Genomic DNA, 18,994 nt, shown 5'->3' with positions numbered 1-18,994 from the left:
GCCACCACCATTCAGGTTCACTTTTTTTTTTAAATTTTATTTTTATTTCATTTATTCATTTTAGAAAGGAGAGAGAGAGAGAGAGAGAGAGAAGGGGGGAGGAGCAGGAAGCATCAACTCCCATATGTGCCTTGACCAGGCAAGCCCAGGGTTTCGAACTGGCAACCTCACTCAGCATTTCCAGGTCGAGGCTTTATCCCACTGCGCCACCACAGGTCAGGCTCACATCTTTTTCTTATGAAATAAAACTCACATGTGAAACTAACACACATAAGGAAAACACAAAAATTTCTATAAATCTGAAAATGCGTACATTATTTAAGCAATATTCCCTGACTATAATAAAAGAGTAGCAGAAAGAAAAAGGTATAAAGAAATAAAAATAAATTTTTATTTAAAAACTTCTACCTAACTTGTTATCACTTCTTTTAAACTCATGGCTAAAGGCAACTACAACTGAAGTAACAAACCACTTAGGAAAGGACAGTGGAGGGTTATATATTAAACCCAGTGGGATGTGCCAGGAATGTGGGACAAAGAAGAAAATCTATGATGTTAAAGGCTACTCATTAGAAATGAAGAAAGTACAAAATAAATTGAGTAATAAATTAAATCCAGTTCACAACCTCTAGAATTAACCATTATCTAAGTTGGACGGTAACCACTTCCTTGCTTTTCTTTTATGTTTTTATCATCTGTACATGCACCCCCAAACACTATACTTTTGTGTTGACATGTTTCAAAAGTTCATATATCCTGACCAAGTTGGTGGTGCAGTATGTAGAGCGTTGACCTGGGACACTGAAGACACAGGTTCAAAACTCCAAGGTCTTCCACTTGAGCTTGGGCTCATCAGGCTTAAGCCTAGGATCATAGATATGATCCTATGATTGTTGCCTAGAGCCCAAAGGTCACTGGCTCAAGCAGGGATCACTGGTTCACCTGAAGAACCCTGGTTTAAAGCATGCATGAGAAGCAATCAATGAACTAAGTGCCGGAACTACGAGCTGATGCTTCTCATATCTCTCCCTTCCTATCTCTCTTTCTCTGTCTCTCTAGCTAAAAAGAAGTAAATAAATAAAACTTCATCTAATGGGCACCATAGAGTACTGGACATTTTTTTCCTCTACTAATTGGAAGTTATACATTCTTTTTAAGAAATAATTTGCTTAAGGTTTTTATTTTTTATTTATTTATTTTTTTAATTTTTATTAAGTGAGAGATGGGGAGGCAGAGAAAGACTCCTGTATGTGCCCTGACCGGGATCCACTGGCAAGCCCCTATGGGGCAATGCTCTGCCCATCTGGAGCCGCTGCTCCATTGCTCGGCAACAGAGCCATTTTTAGGGCCTGAGGCAAGGCCATGGCGGCATCCTCATCACCCGGGGCCAGTTTGCTGAAGTTGAGCCATGGCTGCGGGAGGGAAAGAGAGAGAAGGGGGAGGAGTGGAGAAGCAGATGGTCGCTTTTCCTGTGTGACTTGGCTGGGAATTGAACCCAGGACTTCCACAAATTGGGCCAATAATCTACCACTAAGCCAGCCAGCCAGGGCCTGCTTAACTTTTAATTATGGAAGTTTTCAAACATAAAAGTACAAAGATTGGTATAATCAAGCCAATTTATTCATACTGTTTCAACAATCATCTTGTTTATTCCTATCTTTACCTATTCTTCGACCTCCTGATTATTTTGATGGAATATTTCTGTTCTTTTCCTGGTTATAATAAGAATTACAATATGTATTTTCAGCTTCTCAAAATCTTATTCTCCTGAATAATATAAAGACTTCTGAACATTAGAATTCCATTTAATGTTACCATGTATTTTCTTCATTTCTAATATTCAATAAGACATTGTTCATAATGTTTTAATTTTTAAATATTATTTACTGATTTGAGAGAGAGACACATTGATATGTTCCTGTATCTACCCTGACTGGGGATTGAACCAGCAACCTCTTTGCTTCAGGGCCATGCTCTAACCAACGAAGCTATTCAGCCAGGGCTCATTCATAGTGTTTTAAATAGATAGTGTTTATTTAGATTTACTTATATATTTAACATATTGCCCTTCATTTTTTCTTGCACCCTATATCTTCTCTTTGGGATTACATTGTTTATGACTAAAGCATGTTCTTTACAATGTCCTTCTTTGAGGGTCTGCTCGTGGCATTCTTTGTTTTTGTTCATAGAACGCTATGTGATTTGTTTTGCCATGTTGCTTAGTATTTTCAAAATTCAGAGACATTGCTGTAATGAAGTTCCTTTTATTTCATTCGCCTAGTATTTACATAAACATTTCTCAGTTCTTATATCAGTAAAAATGAAGGACAGATAAAATTGTTAGTAAAACCAGCCTCAATAAATAGTATTCACATATGGATCCATAAATTTTTAAACACCACACTCACCTAAAAGAAGCATTCTTTTTACACTTAATTATTTTTATATTTACATTATTTTTACATTAAATTTAAAAAATAGTAATTTGGATCTACTATATAATTATTAAAATGTTAAAGATGTTTAATATTTAGCGCCTTCTGGTCATAAGACATTAAAAATCTATTTCTGCCCTGGCCAGATAGCTCGGTTGGTTAAAGCGCTGTTCCAATACACAAAGTTTGTGGGTTTGATCCCTGGTCATGGCACATACAAGACCAGATCAATGTTTCTGTCTTTCTCCCTTCTTCTCTCTCTAAAGTCAATAAATAAATTTTTAAAAAATCAAACAAAAATGAAATTCCATTTATTTACCCTTTTGAGGCAGAAATATATGAAAGTATAGTTAAAGTAGCATATAATTTTGTGTGTGTGTGTGTGACAGAGACAGAGGGACAGATAAGGATAGACAGACATCAAGGGAGTGAGATGAGAAGCATCAATTCTTTGTTGTGACACCTTAGTTCATAGATTGCTTTCTCATATGTGCTTGACCAGGGGGCTACAGCAGACCAAGTGACGCCTTGCTTATGCCAGTGACCTTGGGCTTCAAGCCAGCAACTTTTGGTCTCAAGCTGGCAACCATGGGGTCATGTCTGTGATCCGACGCTCTATCCATTGCCCCACTACCTGATCAGGCTAAATATTTATCATTAGGGCAAAATTCTATATGTAATATGGGTCGTAGCACAATTAGATTATTTTTTCTCGTGTTATTGAGATATAATTGACATACAAATCAGTCCACAATGTACAGCATTTTTTTTTTTTTGCATAATTTGATTAGACTATTCATCTGTATTTCCTCAACAGGTCTTTTCTTGAATTGGAGGAATCATATAAATATATGAGGATAATTTTACTGTGGGATACAGAACAGGCAGGCTGGCCAGTAACAGCTGCTGATCTCCCCCAACTCCTCCTCTCCCTAGTTGCCAAGCACTTCAGTTCACTTATTTCCTTGCCAGTTGCTTTTCCATTGTGTCTTGTTTCCAAAGTCTGGGTATAGCTCGGGCTTTGTCTTCCCTCTCATCCCCTCCACCACTGTAGACTGGTAGAATTCACTTTCTTTAGTGATCAGCTTTGGCATTTTAGCCTGTGATCATATAACCCTGATGCCTACAGCTCAGTGTAAGCAAGGGAATTGCTGGTCTTCCTGTTTTTATGTACTTATTAGTATTGCATATATTATTTCAGTGCATCATCATCATTCCAAATTACATCTGGAATGCTACATGCTCTTTATATTTGTTTCTTAACCCAGAGTTCCCCTATCAGTTCTAGCCTTCAAAGTACTTTTTTTTTAAACAGCTTTATTACATTGTAATTCATATACCATAACATCCCCCCATCTAAATGTACAATTTAGATGTACAATTCAGTGGTTTTATGGAATTCTCCAACTATGGCCAGTCTCATTTTAGAACAGTTTCACCATCCAACAAGAACCCCGTTATCAGTCAATACCCACACCTACATGCAGCCATTGGCAGTGACTAATCTACTTTCTCTATTGATTTGCCCTGTTTTGGATATTTAATTGTGAAAAAACTGTATAATATTTGACCTTTTGCAACTGGCTTCTTTCATTTGGTATAATGTTTTCACGGTTTGTGCATGTTGTAGCATGTACCAGTACTTTATTCCTTTATATTCCCTAATAAGATGACTATACTACATTTTGTGTATCTATTCATTAGTTGATGGATATTTGTCGTTTTCCTCTTTTGAGCTATTATGAATAATGCTATGGACATTCATATATAACTATTTGTATGGAGGTTTTTTTATTTCTCTAGAAAGTAGAGGTCAGAAGTGGATTTCTTAGCCAAGTGATAACTTCATGTTTAACATATTGAGGATGGCCAAACTGTTTTCCAAAGTGATTGTATTACTTTACATTCACTCCAGCAATGTATAAGGATCCCAGCTTCTCCACATGCTTCTCCACATGTCTGTATTTTTTATTATAGCTATTGTAAGTGTGAGATTGCATTTATCTAATGAAGTTGTATTGATCTAATGACTAGTAATATTGAATAGCCTTTCGTGTGCATGTTGAAAATTTTTATATCTTTAGACAAATCTCTATTCAGATCTCTTGCTAACTTTTAAAATTGTTATTTGTGTTTTTATTGTTGAAGTATATCTCTATATATTCTGGATCCAAATCTCTAGTATACACAATTTTAAAATATTGTCTCTTATTCTGAGTTATCTGTCTGCTTTCCTTTTTCTTTTATTTAAAGATTTCATTTATTCATTTTAGGGGGGGAGCAGGAAGCATCAGCTCAGAGTTGCTTCTTGTGTGTGCCTTGAGTAGGCAAGCCCACAAGCCTGGGGTTTTAAACCCGCAGCCTCAGCATTCCTCCATGCTCTGCCCACTGCACCACCACAGGTCAGGCTCTTTCTACTTTGTTGTGTCAATTGCAGCACAAATTTTAAATTTTGATTAAGTCCAATTTACTTTTTCTTTTGTCACTTAAAAGGTCATGAAAATTTACAACTGTTTCCCTGAGAGAGATAATTTTAGCTTTCACATTTAGGCCTATGATGCATTTTCAGTTAATTTCTGTATTTGTTATAAAGTAGGGATCTGACTTCATTCTTCTTTATGCAGCCATCCAGTTGTCCCAGCACCAACTGTTAAAAGACTATTCATTTTTTTCCCATTGAATGGTTTTTGGTACCTTTGTTGAAAACTATTTGACCATAAATATGAGTTATTTCTGAACTTTCATTCTACTCTTGATCTATATATCTATCTTTATGCTGCTATCACACTGTCTTAATTACCATAGCTGTAGCTTTATAGTAAGTTTTGAAATTTCAGAAATGTGTCTTCCAATTTTGTTCTTTTTTGCATTTCCTTATGAATTTTCGGGTCAGTTTGTCAATTTCTGGGGGGAAGTGCAGCTAGGATTTTTTATAGGGTTTGTCCTGATTCTATAGATTAATTTGGGGACTATTGATGTCTTTATAATGTTGAGTCTTCTGATCCATGAACATGGGATATTTTTCCATTGTTGAAACTTATAATTGTTTCAACAATGTTTATAGTTTTTAGAGTGTAAATTTGGCACTTATTTTGTTAAATATATTCCTATATATTTTCTTCTTTTTGATGTTATTGTAAATTGTGTTCCTAAATTCATTTGTGGGTGGTTTATTGCAAGTATGAAGAAATACAATTGATACTTATATATTGATCTCATTGTACCCTGCAAAGTTGCTAAACTTACTAATTCTGATGGTTTTCTAGTGGATTCTTTAGGATTTTTACATACAAGATCATGCCATCTGCAAAGAGAAATACAGGCATCCCTCAGATATTGCAGGTTTAGTTTCAGACCATCACAATACACTGAATTTCACAAAAGTGGGTCACATGAATTTTTTGGTTTCCCAGTGCATAAAAGTTATATTTATACTACACTGTAACCTGTTAAATGTGCAATATAGCATTATGTCTATAAAAATGTACATACCTTAATGAAAACTTAATTGCTAAAAAAAAATGCTGCATTGATTAACTTTTTTTTAAATTGATTTAGCGAGAGAGAGAGAGAGAGAGAGGAACATCAGTCTATTCCTATATGTGCCTTAACTAGGGATTAACCCCACAACCTCCATGCTTCCACACAATGCTCTAACCAACTGAGCTATCTGGTCAGGGCTTGACTCTTATTTTTACAAACTACTTCTCCATAGAATGTGACGCTGTTTCTTGGCATTTTATCTACAGTAGAACTTCTTTTAAAATTGGAGTCAATGTGGGCCCTGGCCTAGTACCTCAGTTGGTTAGGTTTTCCTGACTTGCTAAGGTTGCAGGTTTGATTGCTGGTCAGGGCACACACAAGAATCAACCAGTCAACATATAAATTAAGTGGAACAACAAAACAGTGTTTCTTTCTCTCTCTCCCCCTTCCTCTCCCTCTAAAAATTAATGTTTTTTAAAAAGCAATACTTTAAAAAAATAAAATCAATAAAAATTAAAAAAAATTTTTTTAAATTTTTTTCAAGTGAGAAGTGGGGAGGCAGAGAGACAGACTCCCACCTTTGTCCGGACTGGAATCCACCCAGCAAGCCCCCTATGGGATGATGCTTTGTCCCTCTGGGGCTGTTGCTCCATTGCTTAGCAATTGAGCTATTTTAGTGCCTGACACAAGGCCACAGAGCCATTCTCAGCACCTGGGGCCAACTTGCTCCAACCAAGCCATGGTTGTAGGAGGAGAAGAGAGAGGTAGAAGGAAAAGGGGGAGCAGTAGAGAAGCAGATGATCACTTTTCCCATGTTCCCTAACTGGGAATCGAACCTGGGATATCCACACGCTGGGCTGATGCTCTACCACTGAGCCAACTGGCCAGGGCAAATTTTTTTTAATTTAAAAGAATTGGGCCCTGACCGGTTGGTTCAGTGGTACAGCGTCGGCCTGGCGTGCGGGAGTCCCGGGTTTGATTCCCGGCCAGGGCACACAGGAGAAGCGCCCATCTGCTTCTCCACCCCTCCTCCTCTCCTTCCTCTCTGTCTCTCTCTTCCCCTCCCACAGCCGAGGCTCCATTGGAGCAAGGATGGCCCGGGCACTGGGGATGGCTCCTTGGCTTCTGCCCCAGGCGCTAGAGTGGCTCTGGTCGCGACAGAGCAACGCCCCGGAGGGGCAGAGCATCGCCCCCTGGTGGGCAGAGCGTCTCCCCCTGGTGGGCGTGCCAGGTGGATCCCGATCGGGCACATGCAGGAGTCTGTCTGACTGTCTTTCCCCGTTTCCAGCTTCAGAAAAATACAAAAAGGGGGAAAAAAAAAAAGGAGTCAGTCTTTTCAAACCCTGCCCACTACCTTAAATTTATGTAATCTGTAAATCCTTTGTTACTCTTTCAATAATCTTCACAGAATCTTCACCAGGAGTATATTTCATCTCAAGAAACCACTTTCTTTGCTTATCGGTAAGAAGCAACTCCTCATTGTTAAAGTTTTATCATGAGATTGCAACAATTCAGTCACATATTCAGGCTCCACTTCTAATTCAAATCCTGTTGATATTTCTACCATATATGCAGTTACTTCCTCCACTGAAGACTAATCCCTGAAAGTCATCCATAAGGGTTGGAATCAACTTCTTCCAAACTCCTGTTAATATTGGTATTTTGACCCTTTCCCACGAATTGTGAATGTTCTTAATAACATCTAAAATAGTGAATTTACTCCAGAAAGTTTTCAGCTGACTTTGCACAGACCTATCACAGCAATCACTATCTTTGGCAGCAATAGCCTTATTAAATATATTTCTTGAATAATAAGACTGAAAGTAATAATTACTCCTTGATCCATGGACTGCAGAGTGGATGTTAGTTAGCAGGCATGAAAACATTCATGTTGTACTTCTTCATCAGAGCTCTTGGGTGACTGGGTACATTGTCATTGGGCAGGAATATTTTGAAAGTAGTCTTTTTCTGAGCTGTAGATCTCAACAGTGGACTTAAAATATTCACTAAACCATGTTGTAAAAAGATGTGCTGTCATCCAGCCGTTATTGTTCCATTTTCATCATAGGTAGGGTAGGTTTAGTGTAATTCTTTTTCCTTTTTTGTTATTATTTTTATTTTATTATTATATTTTTTAGTGTGAGGAGGGAAGGCAGAGAGACAGACTCTTGTAAGCACCCTGACCAGGATCAACCCAGCAAGCGCACTAGGGGGTGATCCTCTATCCATCTGGGGCCGTTGCTCAGCAGCTGAGCCATTTTTTTTTTCTCATTTTTTTAGAGCTGGAGGTGGAGGCCATGGAGCCATCCTCAGGGCCCAATATCAACTCGCTCAAACCAGTCAATCAATGGCTGCGGTAAGGGAAGAGAGAGTGAGAGAGAGAGAAGGGGGAGGGGTGGAGACACAGATGATTTGCCTCTACTGTGTTCCTTGACCTCCAGAATCGAACCTGGCACACCCACACGCTGGGCCAACTCTCTACCACAGAGCTAACCAGCCAGGGTGGTTTAGCATAATTTTTAAGGGCCCTAGGATTTTCAGAATGTTACATGAGCATTAACCTCACTTGAAGTCAACAGGTACATTAGGCCCTAACAAGAGAGTTAACCTGTCCTTTGAAGATTTGAAGTTAGGCATTAACTTTTCCTCTCTAGGCAATGCTAGGTGGCATCTTTTCCCAATATAAGGCTGTTCTTCCTACATTGAAAATTTGTTCTTTAATGCAGCCACCTTTAGTAATTACTGTAGCTAGATCTTCTGGATAATTTGGTGCAGCTCCTGCATCAGCACATGCTACTTCACCTTGGTGGCAGTTTTGTGTTATGGAGACAACTTTGTTCCTTAAACATCATGAACCAACCTCTGGTAGCTTCATATTTTTCTGCAGCTTCCCCATATCTCTCAGCCATTCTAGAATTGAAGAGTCAGGGCCTCACTCTGGATATCCAAACCACTATCGGCAATAAGGCTCTTGCTTTATCATTTGTGTGTTGACTAGAATAACACTTTTAATTTCCATCAAGAACTTTTCTTTTGCATTCGCAACTGTTTGGCACAAGAGGTCTAGCTTTTGGCCTGTCTTGGCTTTTGACAGGGGGTAGGGGGTAATAATAAAAATGTTTGAAATATTGGGAGAATTACCAGACACAAAGGCATGAAGACAGCAAATGCTGTGGGGAACTGGTGCCAATAGACTTGCTTGACTCGAGTTTGCCACAAACATTCTTTTTTTTTTTTTTTCCTGAAGTTGGAAACAGGGAGGCAGACAGACTCCTGCATGCGCCCGACCGGGATCCACGCAGCATGCCCACCAGGGGGCGATGCTCTGCCCATCTGGGGCACTGCTCTGTTGCAACCAGAGCCTCTGTAGCGCCTGAGGCAGAGGCCATAGAGCCATCCTCAGCGCCCCGGCCAACTTTTGCTCCAGTGAAGCCTTGGCTGCAGGAGGGGAAGAGAGAGACAGAAAGGAAGGAGAGGGGGAGGGGTGGAGAAACAGATGGGCGCCCCTCCTGTGTGCCCTGGCCGGGAATCGAACCCAGGACTCCTGCACACCAGGCCGATGCTCCACCACTGAGCCAACCGGCCAGGGCCGCCACAACATTTAATTTGTAAAAATGCAGTACCTGGGAAGCACAAAAAAGCAAAGAACAATAAAACAAGGTGTGCCTGTGATTTTATTTTTTCAGACATCATTAGAAGAAAGCAGAATCTAGTTTTTCACCTGAAAAGGTACATATGGGAGATGATAGCTGTGAGGATTTTTGTAGATAGATGCCCTTTATCAGGTTGAAAAATTCTCTTCTATTTTTCGGTTGTGTTTTTATTATGAAAGTGTTTATTCATGATACTGAATTTTGCCAAATGTTTTTTCAGTGCCCACTGAGATAAATCTATGGTTTTTGTCCTTTGTCATTATTAACGATTGATTTTCGGATGTTAAATTAAGCGTGCATTCCTAGGATAAAACCCACTTAGGTCATGATATATTCTTCTTTTTATATGTTGGAGAATTTTCTTGTACTTTGTTGAAAATTTTTGTGTTTATATATTCATAAGGGATACTGGCCTACAGTTATTATAGTCATGATGTTTTTATCTGGTTTAGGTAGTGAAATAATACTAATCTCATTAAATGAATTTGAAAGTATTTCTTACTATTTTCTGGAGTTTATGATGGATTTTTGGGGGGGCATTCTTATTAAAATGTTGAGAGAACCATTTAGGCCTGTGATTAACTTTGAAGGATGTTATGTTTCTTTTATAATCTTTACTTGTTATTGGTCTGGCCTATTCCAGCAATTTTCAACCTTTTTCATCTCATGGCACACATAAACTAATTACTAAAAATCTGCAGCACACCAAAAAATAAATTTCTGCTGATATGACAAAAAATGTATGATTTTGATTCATTCATACTGGATGGCTATTGTTGTATTGGCTGTTGTCATTTTTAATTTGACAATCTAAGAGAAAAGAGGTCATTGCCACTGACTAACGTAGTCAGGTACTGCATGTTTTAAAAATTCTTGCAGCCTGATCTGTGGTAGCACAGTGGATAAAGTGTCAACCTGGAACACTGAAGTTACCTGTTCAAAACCCTAGCTTCTCTGATCAAGGTACATATGGGAGTTGACGCTTCCTGTTCCTCTCCCCTGACTCTCTCTCTCTCTCTCTCTCTCTCTCTCTCTCTCTCTCTTTCTCCCTCTCCCTCTCTAAAATGAATAAATAAAATCTTTAAAAAATAATTTCTTGCCATTGGCCGGCATGTGGAAGTCCCGGGTTTGATTCCCGGCCAGGGCACACAGGTGAAGCGCCCATCTGCTTTTCTACCCTTCCCGGTCTCCTTTCTCTCTCTCTCCCCCTCTCTGTCTCCCCCCCCTCCCCTCCAGCCAAGGCTCCATTAGACCAAAATTGGCCTGGGCGCTGACGATGGCTCCATGGCCTTCACCTCAAGCGATAGAATGGCTCTGGTTGCAATGGAGCAACGCTCCAGATGGGTAGAGCATCACCCCCTAGTGGGCTTGCCAGGTGGATCCCGGTCCGACGCATGCAGGAGTCTGTTTTCTGCCTCCCTGCCTCATTTCAGGGGGGGAAAAATTCTTGCAGCACATTAGATGAAAACTGCTGGTCTATTCAGATGTTCTTCTTGAGTCCATTTTGGTTGTTTGCATCTTTCTAGGAAATTTGTCTATTTCATCTAAATTATTTATTAGCATATTATTTTTCATATTATTACTTTATAGACTTTTTTATTTCTTAGCTTCGAGTGCTAATTCAAAATATTTGGGGGCATTGTTTTCCTTTCCCAATCAGCTTTTCTCCCTTCCTCCCTCCCTCTCATTCTTCCTTTTTTTTTTTTTGCAACAGAAACAGAGGGACAGATAAGAGACAGACAGGAAGGGAGAGAGATGAAAAGCATCAACTATTTGTTGTGGCCCCTAAGTTCATTGCTTGCTTTCTGATATGTGCTTTGACGAGGGGTGGGGGAGCCCTACAGCTGAGTGAGTGACCCCTTGTTCAAGCCAGCGAGTGACCTTTGGGCTCAAGGCAGCAACCATGGGGTCATGTCTGATCCTACGCTTAAGCCAGCGACCCCACGCTCAAGCTGCATGAGCCCACACTCAAGCTGGCAACCTTGCAGTTTCGAACCTGGGTCCTCTGGGTCTCAGTCCGACGCTCTGTCCACTGTGCCACTGCCTGCTCAGCCCAATAAGCTTTTCTTACAGGAATTTTTCACAGTTTTGGCCCGCTGACCCTCATGTATCTTACATCACTTTTGTGTCTATTCTTTTTAAAAATATCTTTGTGCTACTTTAAGTGTACTTAGCTAATTGGAGGTTCTCAGTCTGTAATTATCACAACTTTGATTATTAAAAATTAACAACCATCTTTGAATTTTTTTACTGCAGTTTTGTTTCAAGTAATTTGATAGCAAAAATAATTGTTTCTTTTCAAACTGTTCAGGTTTTACTCAAAACAAGTACATGTTTAATTATTTGTATTATTTATTTACATTTGCTTGATCTAGTTTCAGAATCCCTACAGGTGGCAACTGTTAGCCTAACTGCCAATACTACTGGTACTGCTACTACTACTTCCTCCTCCACCGTGGGTGTGACCAAGCAAGAATGTCACTACTCTACTTCGTCTGCCGTAAATAACCTGGGAAATAAAAGCTCTACAGGACTCTCAAAGCCCAATGAACTGGATGGTCTTCCTTCAAACCAACTTGCAAAAGGACAGGACACTGTTGCCATAGAAGGTTTTACAGATGATGAGAACACAGAAAGTGGAGGAGAAGGCCAATACAGAGAGCGTGATGAATTTGTTGTGAAGATAGAAGATATAGAGATGTTTAAGGTGAAATGATTATTAATAGGTATAAAGTAAAGGTTATAGTTTAGTGGGAATATATATACTATGATAGCATTCAAGATGACTTTAATAGCATGCATCTAGCTAGAACTGCAAAAAGTTATACTTTCACAATTACTCTGTTGTAATTGTTAATAAAAGCAGTAGTAGGTATCAGATATTATATAAAATCAAATACCTTAAAATAATTTTAACATCTGAGTTTTATGTATCATATTTCTGACTAGTCAGTATGTGGCATTTATGTACTAGTGATTAGAGAAGTTTTGAAATGGAAATTTATTTCAAGGATCCCAACTAATTGTATTATTAGGAGTTTGGAGAAAATGGCAATCTCATTTTAAAATTTAAAGAAAATAACAGGAATATAATTTTAAAATATAATTAGACTTATTTTCATAATTTCACATTATAGAAGCATGAGTAGAATGTTACAATTTCATACAAGAAAATTTTAGCTATGTTTAAGAAAACCTTTGTTTGAGTTTGTTTGCTTGCTTTTTGGTTTTATTTTTTTAAGTGAGGTGGAGAAGAATGGCATTAAAAAGTACAATGATAGCCTGACTGGTGGTGGTGCAGTGGACACAGCATCGGCCTGGGATTCTCAGGACCCAGGTTTGAAACCCTGAGGTCGCTGGCTTGAGCATAGGCTTGCTAGCTTGAGCACAGGGTCGACTTCAGCATGGAATCATCAACACGATCCCATGGTCACTGGCTTGAGCCCAAAGGTTGTTGGCATGAGCAAGAGGTTGATGGCTCATTTGATGCCGCCCCTCCACATCAAGACTCATTTGAGAAGCACTGAACAACTAAAGTAATACAACTATGAGTTGGTGCTTCTCATCTCCCTTCCCATCTGTCTCTTTTTTTTTTTTTTTTTTTTTTTTTTTTTTTTTTTTTTTTACGTTTTTCTGAAGCTGGAAACAGGGAGAGACAGTCAGACAGACTCCCGCATGCGCCCGACCGGGATCCACCCGGCACGCCCACCATGGGGCGACGCTCTGCCCACCAGGGGGCGATGCTCTGCCCATCCTGGGCGTCGCCATGTTGCGACCAGAGCCACTCTAGCGCCTGGGGCAGAGGCCACAGAGCCATCCCCAGCGCCCGGGCCATCTTTGCTCCAATGGAGCCTTGGCTGCGGGAGGGGAAGAGAGAGACAGAGAGGAAAGCGCGGCGGAGGGGTGGAGAAGCAAATGGGTGCTTCTCCTGTGTGCCCTGGCCGGGAATCGAACCCGGGTCCTCCGCACGCTAGGCCGACGCTCTACCGCTGAGCCAACCGGCCAGGGCCCCATCTGTCTCTTTCACACACACACAAAAAGTACAATGTGTACAATATTCAAATTATAATTCCATTTGCAATTAACTGCTGTTAATATTTTAGCATATTTGTTTGTGGTCTTTTTGAATATGTATATACTGTTACAAAATTGAATAAATAATATATAACAGTATCATAAGAGGAGAATTGGATAATGAGCTGCTTTGCATGTTGGTGTACTCCCTGTTGCTGGAAGAATTTAAGCAGAGACTGAATATCCAGCTTATAAGAATTAATGCAGAAGTTCAGCTAGATCAGGGGTAGTCAACCTTTTTATACCTGCCACCCACTTTTGTGTCTCTGTTAGTAGTAAAATTTTCTAACTGCCCACCGGGTTCCACAGTAATGGTGATTTATAAAGTAGGGAAGTAACTTTACTTTATAAAATTTATAAAGCAGACTTACAGCAAGTTAAGGCATATAATAATAATTAATTATCAAGTACTTTATGTCAGGTTTTTGCTAAGTTTGGCAGAATAAATCTTTATAAAACAACTTACTATAGTTAAATCTATCTTTTTATTTATACTTTGGCTGCTCTGCTACCGCCCACCATGAAAGCTGGAATGCCCACTAGTGGGCGGTAGGGACCAGGTTGACTACCACTGAGCTAGATAAAGATTAAGCTAGATAGGTTTTTAAGATAGCTTTCAGCCCTAAGACACTCTAAATCTAGAATATAGTGCTAGATTTTATAAATGTAATTAATTCTGTTTATTACAGGAGGCTTTAAAAACAGGAAAAGAACCCCCAGCTATTTGGAAAGTACAAAAAGCTTTATTACAAAAGTTTGTTCCTGAAATTCGAGATGGGCAAAGAGAATTTGCTGCTACAAACAGTGTAAGCAAAATCCTTGTTTATATTAGCCTTCCTATTTTTTTACAGTGATCCTGGGGAAAATATAAAATGATTTAAAAAATAAACATTTTATATTGAGCATTTCTAATATAATATAAAACAGCATAAAATTTGAATGGCAGAATATAGGCATATCTCAAGAGATAATGCAGGGTCAGTTCCAGACAACCATACTAAAGCGAGTCATAATCTTTTTGCTGGTGGAATGTCTTACTTTCAGTTTGTGTTAAAAAAAAAAAAGTATCTGTGAAACAATAAAATTAGGTATACCTATATGATACTCTAATGGTCTGATTTTATAAAAATCTTATACAAATACCAACAAATTAAAATTAAATCACGTTGCTTAACTTTTTTGTTTGTTTTAATTCAGTGCGAGGAGGGGAGGCAGAGACAGACTCCTGCATGTGCCCCTACCAGGATCTACCTGGCAAGCTCTCTAGGGGCAATGCTCTGTTGCTCAGTAACCAAGCTCTTAGTGCCTGAGGTGGAGGCCATAGAGCCATCCTCAGTGCCTAGGGCCATGATGGCAAACTTTTTTATAAAAACCTCCCACTTTTGCAGTGCTAGTCAACTTGGTGCCTCCCGCTGACAAGTGGGTATTCCAGCTTTCATAGTGGGCTGTAGTGGAGCAACCAAACGGTGCAGCGATTGGCCCATCATGAGAGCTGGAACGCCCACTAGCGGGTGTGAAGGACCAGGCTGACCAGCACTGCAAAAAGTAGGCGGTTTCTATAAAAAGGTTCACCATCACGGGCCCAGGGCCAACTCTCTCCCATCAAGCCATGGCTGCAGGAGGGGGGGAGAGAGAGATAAGGAGGAGGGGGAGGGGTGGAGAAGAAAAGGGGAGCTTCTCCTGTGTGCCCTGACCAGGAATCAAACCCAGGACATCCATATGCCAGGCCAGCATTCTACCACTGAACCAACCAGCCAGGGCCCAGAACTTTTTTTTTTTAAATGAAGGAAAGGAATTAGTGCTAGTCTATGAAGAGTTCACATGGGTTCAGAGACATGTTTATTTTTATGCTAGTCAAGCATCCTGATATACCAGAAGGTTTACAGAAATTATTCTTTTGTACTTATGTTCTTGTTTAATAACATTGAGTAAGTAAGCATCTGATGATTAGCCAAATGAGTTTGTGTCTATGTATGTGCCTGCAGTTAAGAATAAGCCTAGGGTCATTTTTATTAAGGGTGAAATGAGCCTGGCCAGAGATGGATTTTGAAAAACTTGAGGGATGATTATGTCACAGTCAAGCTGACAAAGTAATATTCTATGTATAGAATGTAATTCAAGTGTTTGTTTTTTCCTTAGTACCTTGGGTATTTTGGAGATGCAAAGAGTAAATACAAAAGGATATACGTGAAGTTCATTGAAAACACAAACAAAAAAGAGTATGTCAGAGTGTGTTCCAAAAAGCCAAGAAGTAAGCCTTCACAAACCATCAGGTATTTATTTTCTTATGTAATATATTTGTGTGGTAATTATTGGAAAGCTTATTATTGGTGATGTCTTATACAAAGAATTACATAGACTGATTTTTTTCATTATATACAAGTCTGAAGATTCAATGCCCTATGTAGTAATTGATTCCTTTTCAGGTAATGAGATAGGAATTGTAAAGCTCCTGTTTGTCTGTGGTGGGTTGGGTACCCTTTTCTTTGGGTACCAGTGTAGTGGAAAAAAAAGAAAGAATTTGATGTAAAAAAGTTTGAGTCCAGCTTTTTGTGGCCTAGAATAAAACAACCTTTTTTATACTAAAATGAAAATGATAATGGTGTGTCAAATTTTAAATCAAATAAATTTTGAGGGAAAAGAAACTGTGTGAAAAGAAACTTCTCCAGAGTTCTTCCTTTTGTGTGTGTGTTTTAATTTGACAAGATTTCAGTGTGTTAATGAAGTCTGTTTATAACATTGCAGATCTGTTCAAACTAAGCCTAGTAATAGCCATAAAACTTCTGATCTTCCAACACCAAAAACTACAACTACTAAAGCCCCTTCCATGAAACCCAAAAGTAAACAACTAAAAGTAAAGGCTGAGCCACCACCAAAGAAACGGAAGAAATGGAAAGAAGAGTTTTCATCATCCCAATCTGACTCATCTCCTGAGATCCATTCTAGTGGTAGTGATGACGAGGGTGAGTTCTCCATGAAATGAATACTTTAATTACTTTAAATTACCTATATAAATGGGGAGGAGCAGTGACACTGACAATTTAACATTTATTTATTTTTAGGAGATTTAACTACCTAATTAAGTTCTGCTAGACATTTATAAAAAGTAAATTGACTTTCCCTGAGCACAGTTTGACCACACATAGCCTTATAAAATAGAAAAAGCAGTGAAGTGAAAGAAAACATTTGTGAGTTCTAGCCTTAGTAATGCCAGTCCTCTCACCTCTGAGCAGGATGAGGATTAGATCAGATAATTTACTAAGATCCTCTAGTTCTAAACTTCAGAGTTCGTGTTTGTTCTAGAAGATTAAAACAAGCCTAGGAAGCAGCAACTCAGAAACTATATATAGCAATATATACTAACATATACTTCCATATATATATGGAATGTTTATCAATTATATAATGCATATTACTATACTGTATACTATAGAGTACATGTTATATACTATAATGCATATTATCATTAGCCAACCAGTGGCCCAAGGCTAAGCTAGGTAACCTATCTGTGCCTTACTTCTCTTTTATAACATTAAAAGATTTAAATAGATTAGCAGTTACCAAATCTTTTACCTTAGAACCCTTGTACACTCTTAAAAACTTCTGAAGACACCAGAGAACATTTATGGAGGCTATATATAGATATTTACTTTATTAGGAGGTAGTTGTAAAATGCAAGAATACATCAACACACATTCCATTAGCTATCCAACCTATTGTATAATATATGCAAGAAATTTCTATAAAGTTCATTGAAATAGGTACTGACTCATTTGCACATTTTCATAGAGCTGCTTTCCAACTACAGTCGCATATTTAAATAGTTATAACAGAGAGCATATGACTATTAAACCCTCAAATATTTACCATCTGGCCCTTTACAGAGAAAGTTTGCTGACCCTTGGAGCATAAAGTTGAAGGTAGGAAGGAAAAGATGAAACGTTGATGAAACACCATATATGCCATGCTAAATCTAAAAAGTTGGGATCCTGAGCCCTTGCTTGTTGGCTTGGGTAGAATGTCGACCTGGCATGGGGAAGTCCTGGGGTCAATTCTCTGTCACGGCACACAGGAAAGGCGACTATCTGCTTCTTCCTCCTCCCCTTCCCCCCTTCTCTTTCTCTCTTTCCCTCCTGCATCCATGGCTGGATTGATTTGAGCGCATCTGCTCAGGCGCTGAGATTGGCTCTCTGTAGCCTCCGCCTCAGGCACTAGAAATAGCATGGCCTCAGTTGGGCAGAGCATTGGCTCCAGATGTGGGTTGCCAGGCGGATCCCAATTGGGGCACATGCGGAAGTCTATCTATCTCCCCTCCTTTTGCTTGTAAAAGAAGGAAGAAAAACAAACAAACAAAAAAAACCCATTTCATTTTGTAGGCTGGCATTTGATCTTGTTTAGAGAGAGATGAGAAGCATCAACTCGTAGCTGTGTCACTTTAGTTACTCATTGATCGCTCCTTATACATTCCTTGGGGGGGGGCCCTCAAGCCAAGCCAGTAGCCCCTTTCTCAAGCCAGCAACATCAGAGTCTGGAACTGGGGACCTTAGCATCCCAGGTCAATGCTCTATCCACTGTATCACCATTGGTCAGACAGCATTTCACTTTTTTTTTCTTTTTTGTATTTTTCTGAAGTGAGAAGCAGGGAGACAGACTCCCACATGCACCCTTCCAGGATCCACCCAGCATGCCCACCAGGGGGCGATGCTCCGTTGCAACCAGAGCCATTCTAGGGTCTGAGGTGGAGACTATGGAGCCATCCTCAGTTCCCAGGGCCAACTTTGCTCCCATGGAGCCTTGGCTAAGGGCGGAGGGGGGGAGAGAGAGAGAGAGAGAGAGAGAAGAGGAGAGGAGAGGGAGGGGGGGGGGGAGGGAGAGGGAGAGGGAGAGGGAGAGGGAGAGGGAGAGGGAGAGGGAGAGGGAGAAGGAGAGGGAAGCAGATGGGCACCTCTCCTGTGTGCCCTGCCCGGGAATTGAACCCGCTACTTCCACACACCGGGCTAACACTACCACTGAGCCAGCCTGCCAGGGCCAGCATTTCCCTTTTTTGATAATGTCTTTCAATACAGAAAAGTTTGAAATTCTAATGAGGACAAATTATTTTTTTATTGCTCATGCTTTCAGTGTCGTTTTTAGCATCCATTGACAAATCCAAGATCATGAATATTTATTTAGAGTTTAGCTCTTACTTTTCAGTCATACATTTTTATGGTATAAAAAATAACATTTATTAATACCACCACTGTTCTCACTGATGAAGTCTTTAAGTATTGGGACAATATGTAGAGTAGTGAATGTAAGTTTTCCAGAACTCAATTTTCACTTGAAACTTCAAATTTTATTATTGGCAAC

At 39.5% G+C, this 18,994-nt stretch overlaps 1 protein-coding gene across 3 annotated transcripts in view; it reads left to right on the top strand.

Annotated features, from left to right (window-relative positions):
- Positions 1–18,994, top strand: part of QSER1 (glutamine and serine rich 1) — an 89,477-nt gene that overhangs the window by 45,781 nt on the left and 24,702 nt on the right. For all 3 annotated transcript variants that reach the window (XM_066363654.1, XM_066363641.1, XM_066363649.1), the window contains 4 exons: positions 11,947–12,278; positions 14,335–14,451; positions 15,785–15,918; positions 16,391–16,608. In XM_066363654.1, coding sequence (XP_066219751.1) covers positions 11,947–12,278; positions 14,335–14,451; positions 15,785–15,918; positions 16,391–16,608 — 801 coding nt within the window. The remainder of the gene's footprint in view (positions 1–11,946; positions 12,279–14,334; positions 14,452–15,784; positions 15,919–16,390; positions 16,609–18,994) is intronic.

Source organism: Saccopteryx leptura, chromosome 1 (genome assembly GCF_036850995.1).
Source record: "Saccopteryx leptura isolate mSacLep1 chromosome 1, mSacLep1_pri_phased_curated, whole genome shotgun sequence".
Taxonomy (NCBI): Eukaryota; Metazoa; Chordata; class Mammalia; order Chiroptera; family Emballonuridae; genus Saccopteryx; species Saccopteryx leptura.
Note: the sequence above shows the minus strand (reverse complement) of the source record. Positions and strands in the feature narration are given on the sequence as shown.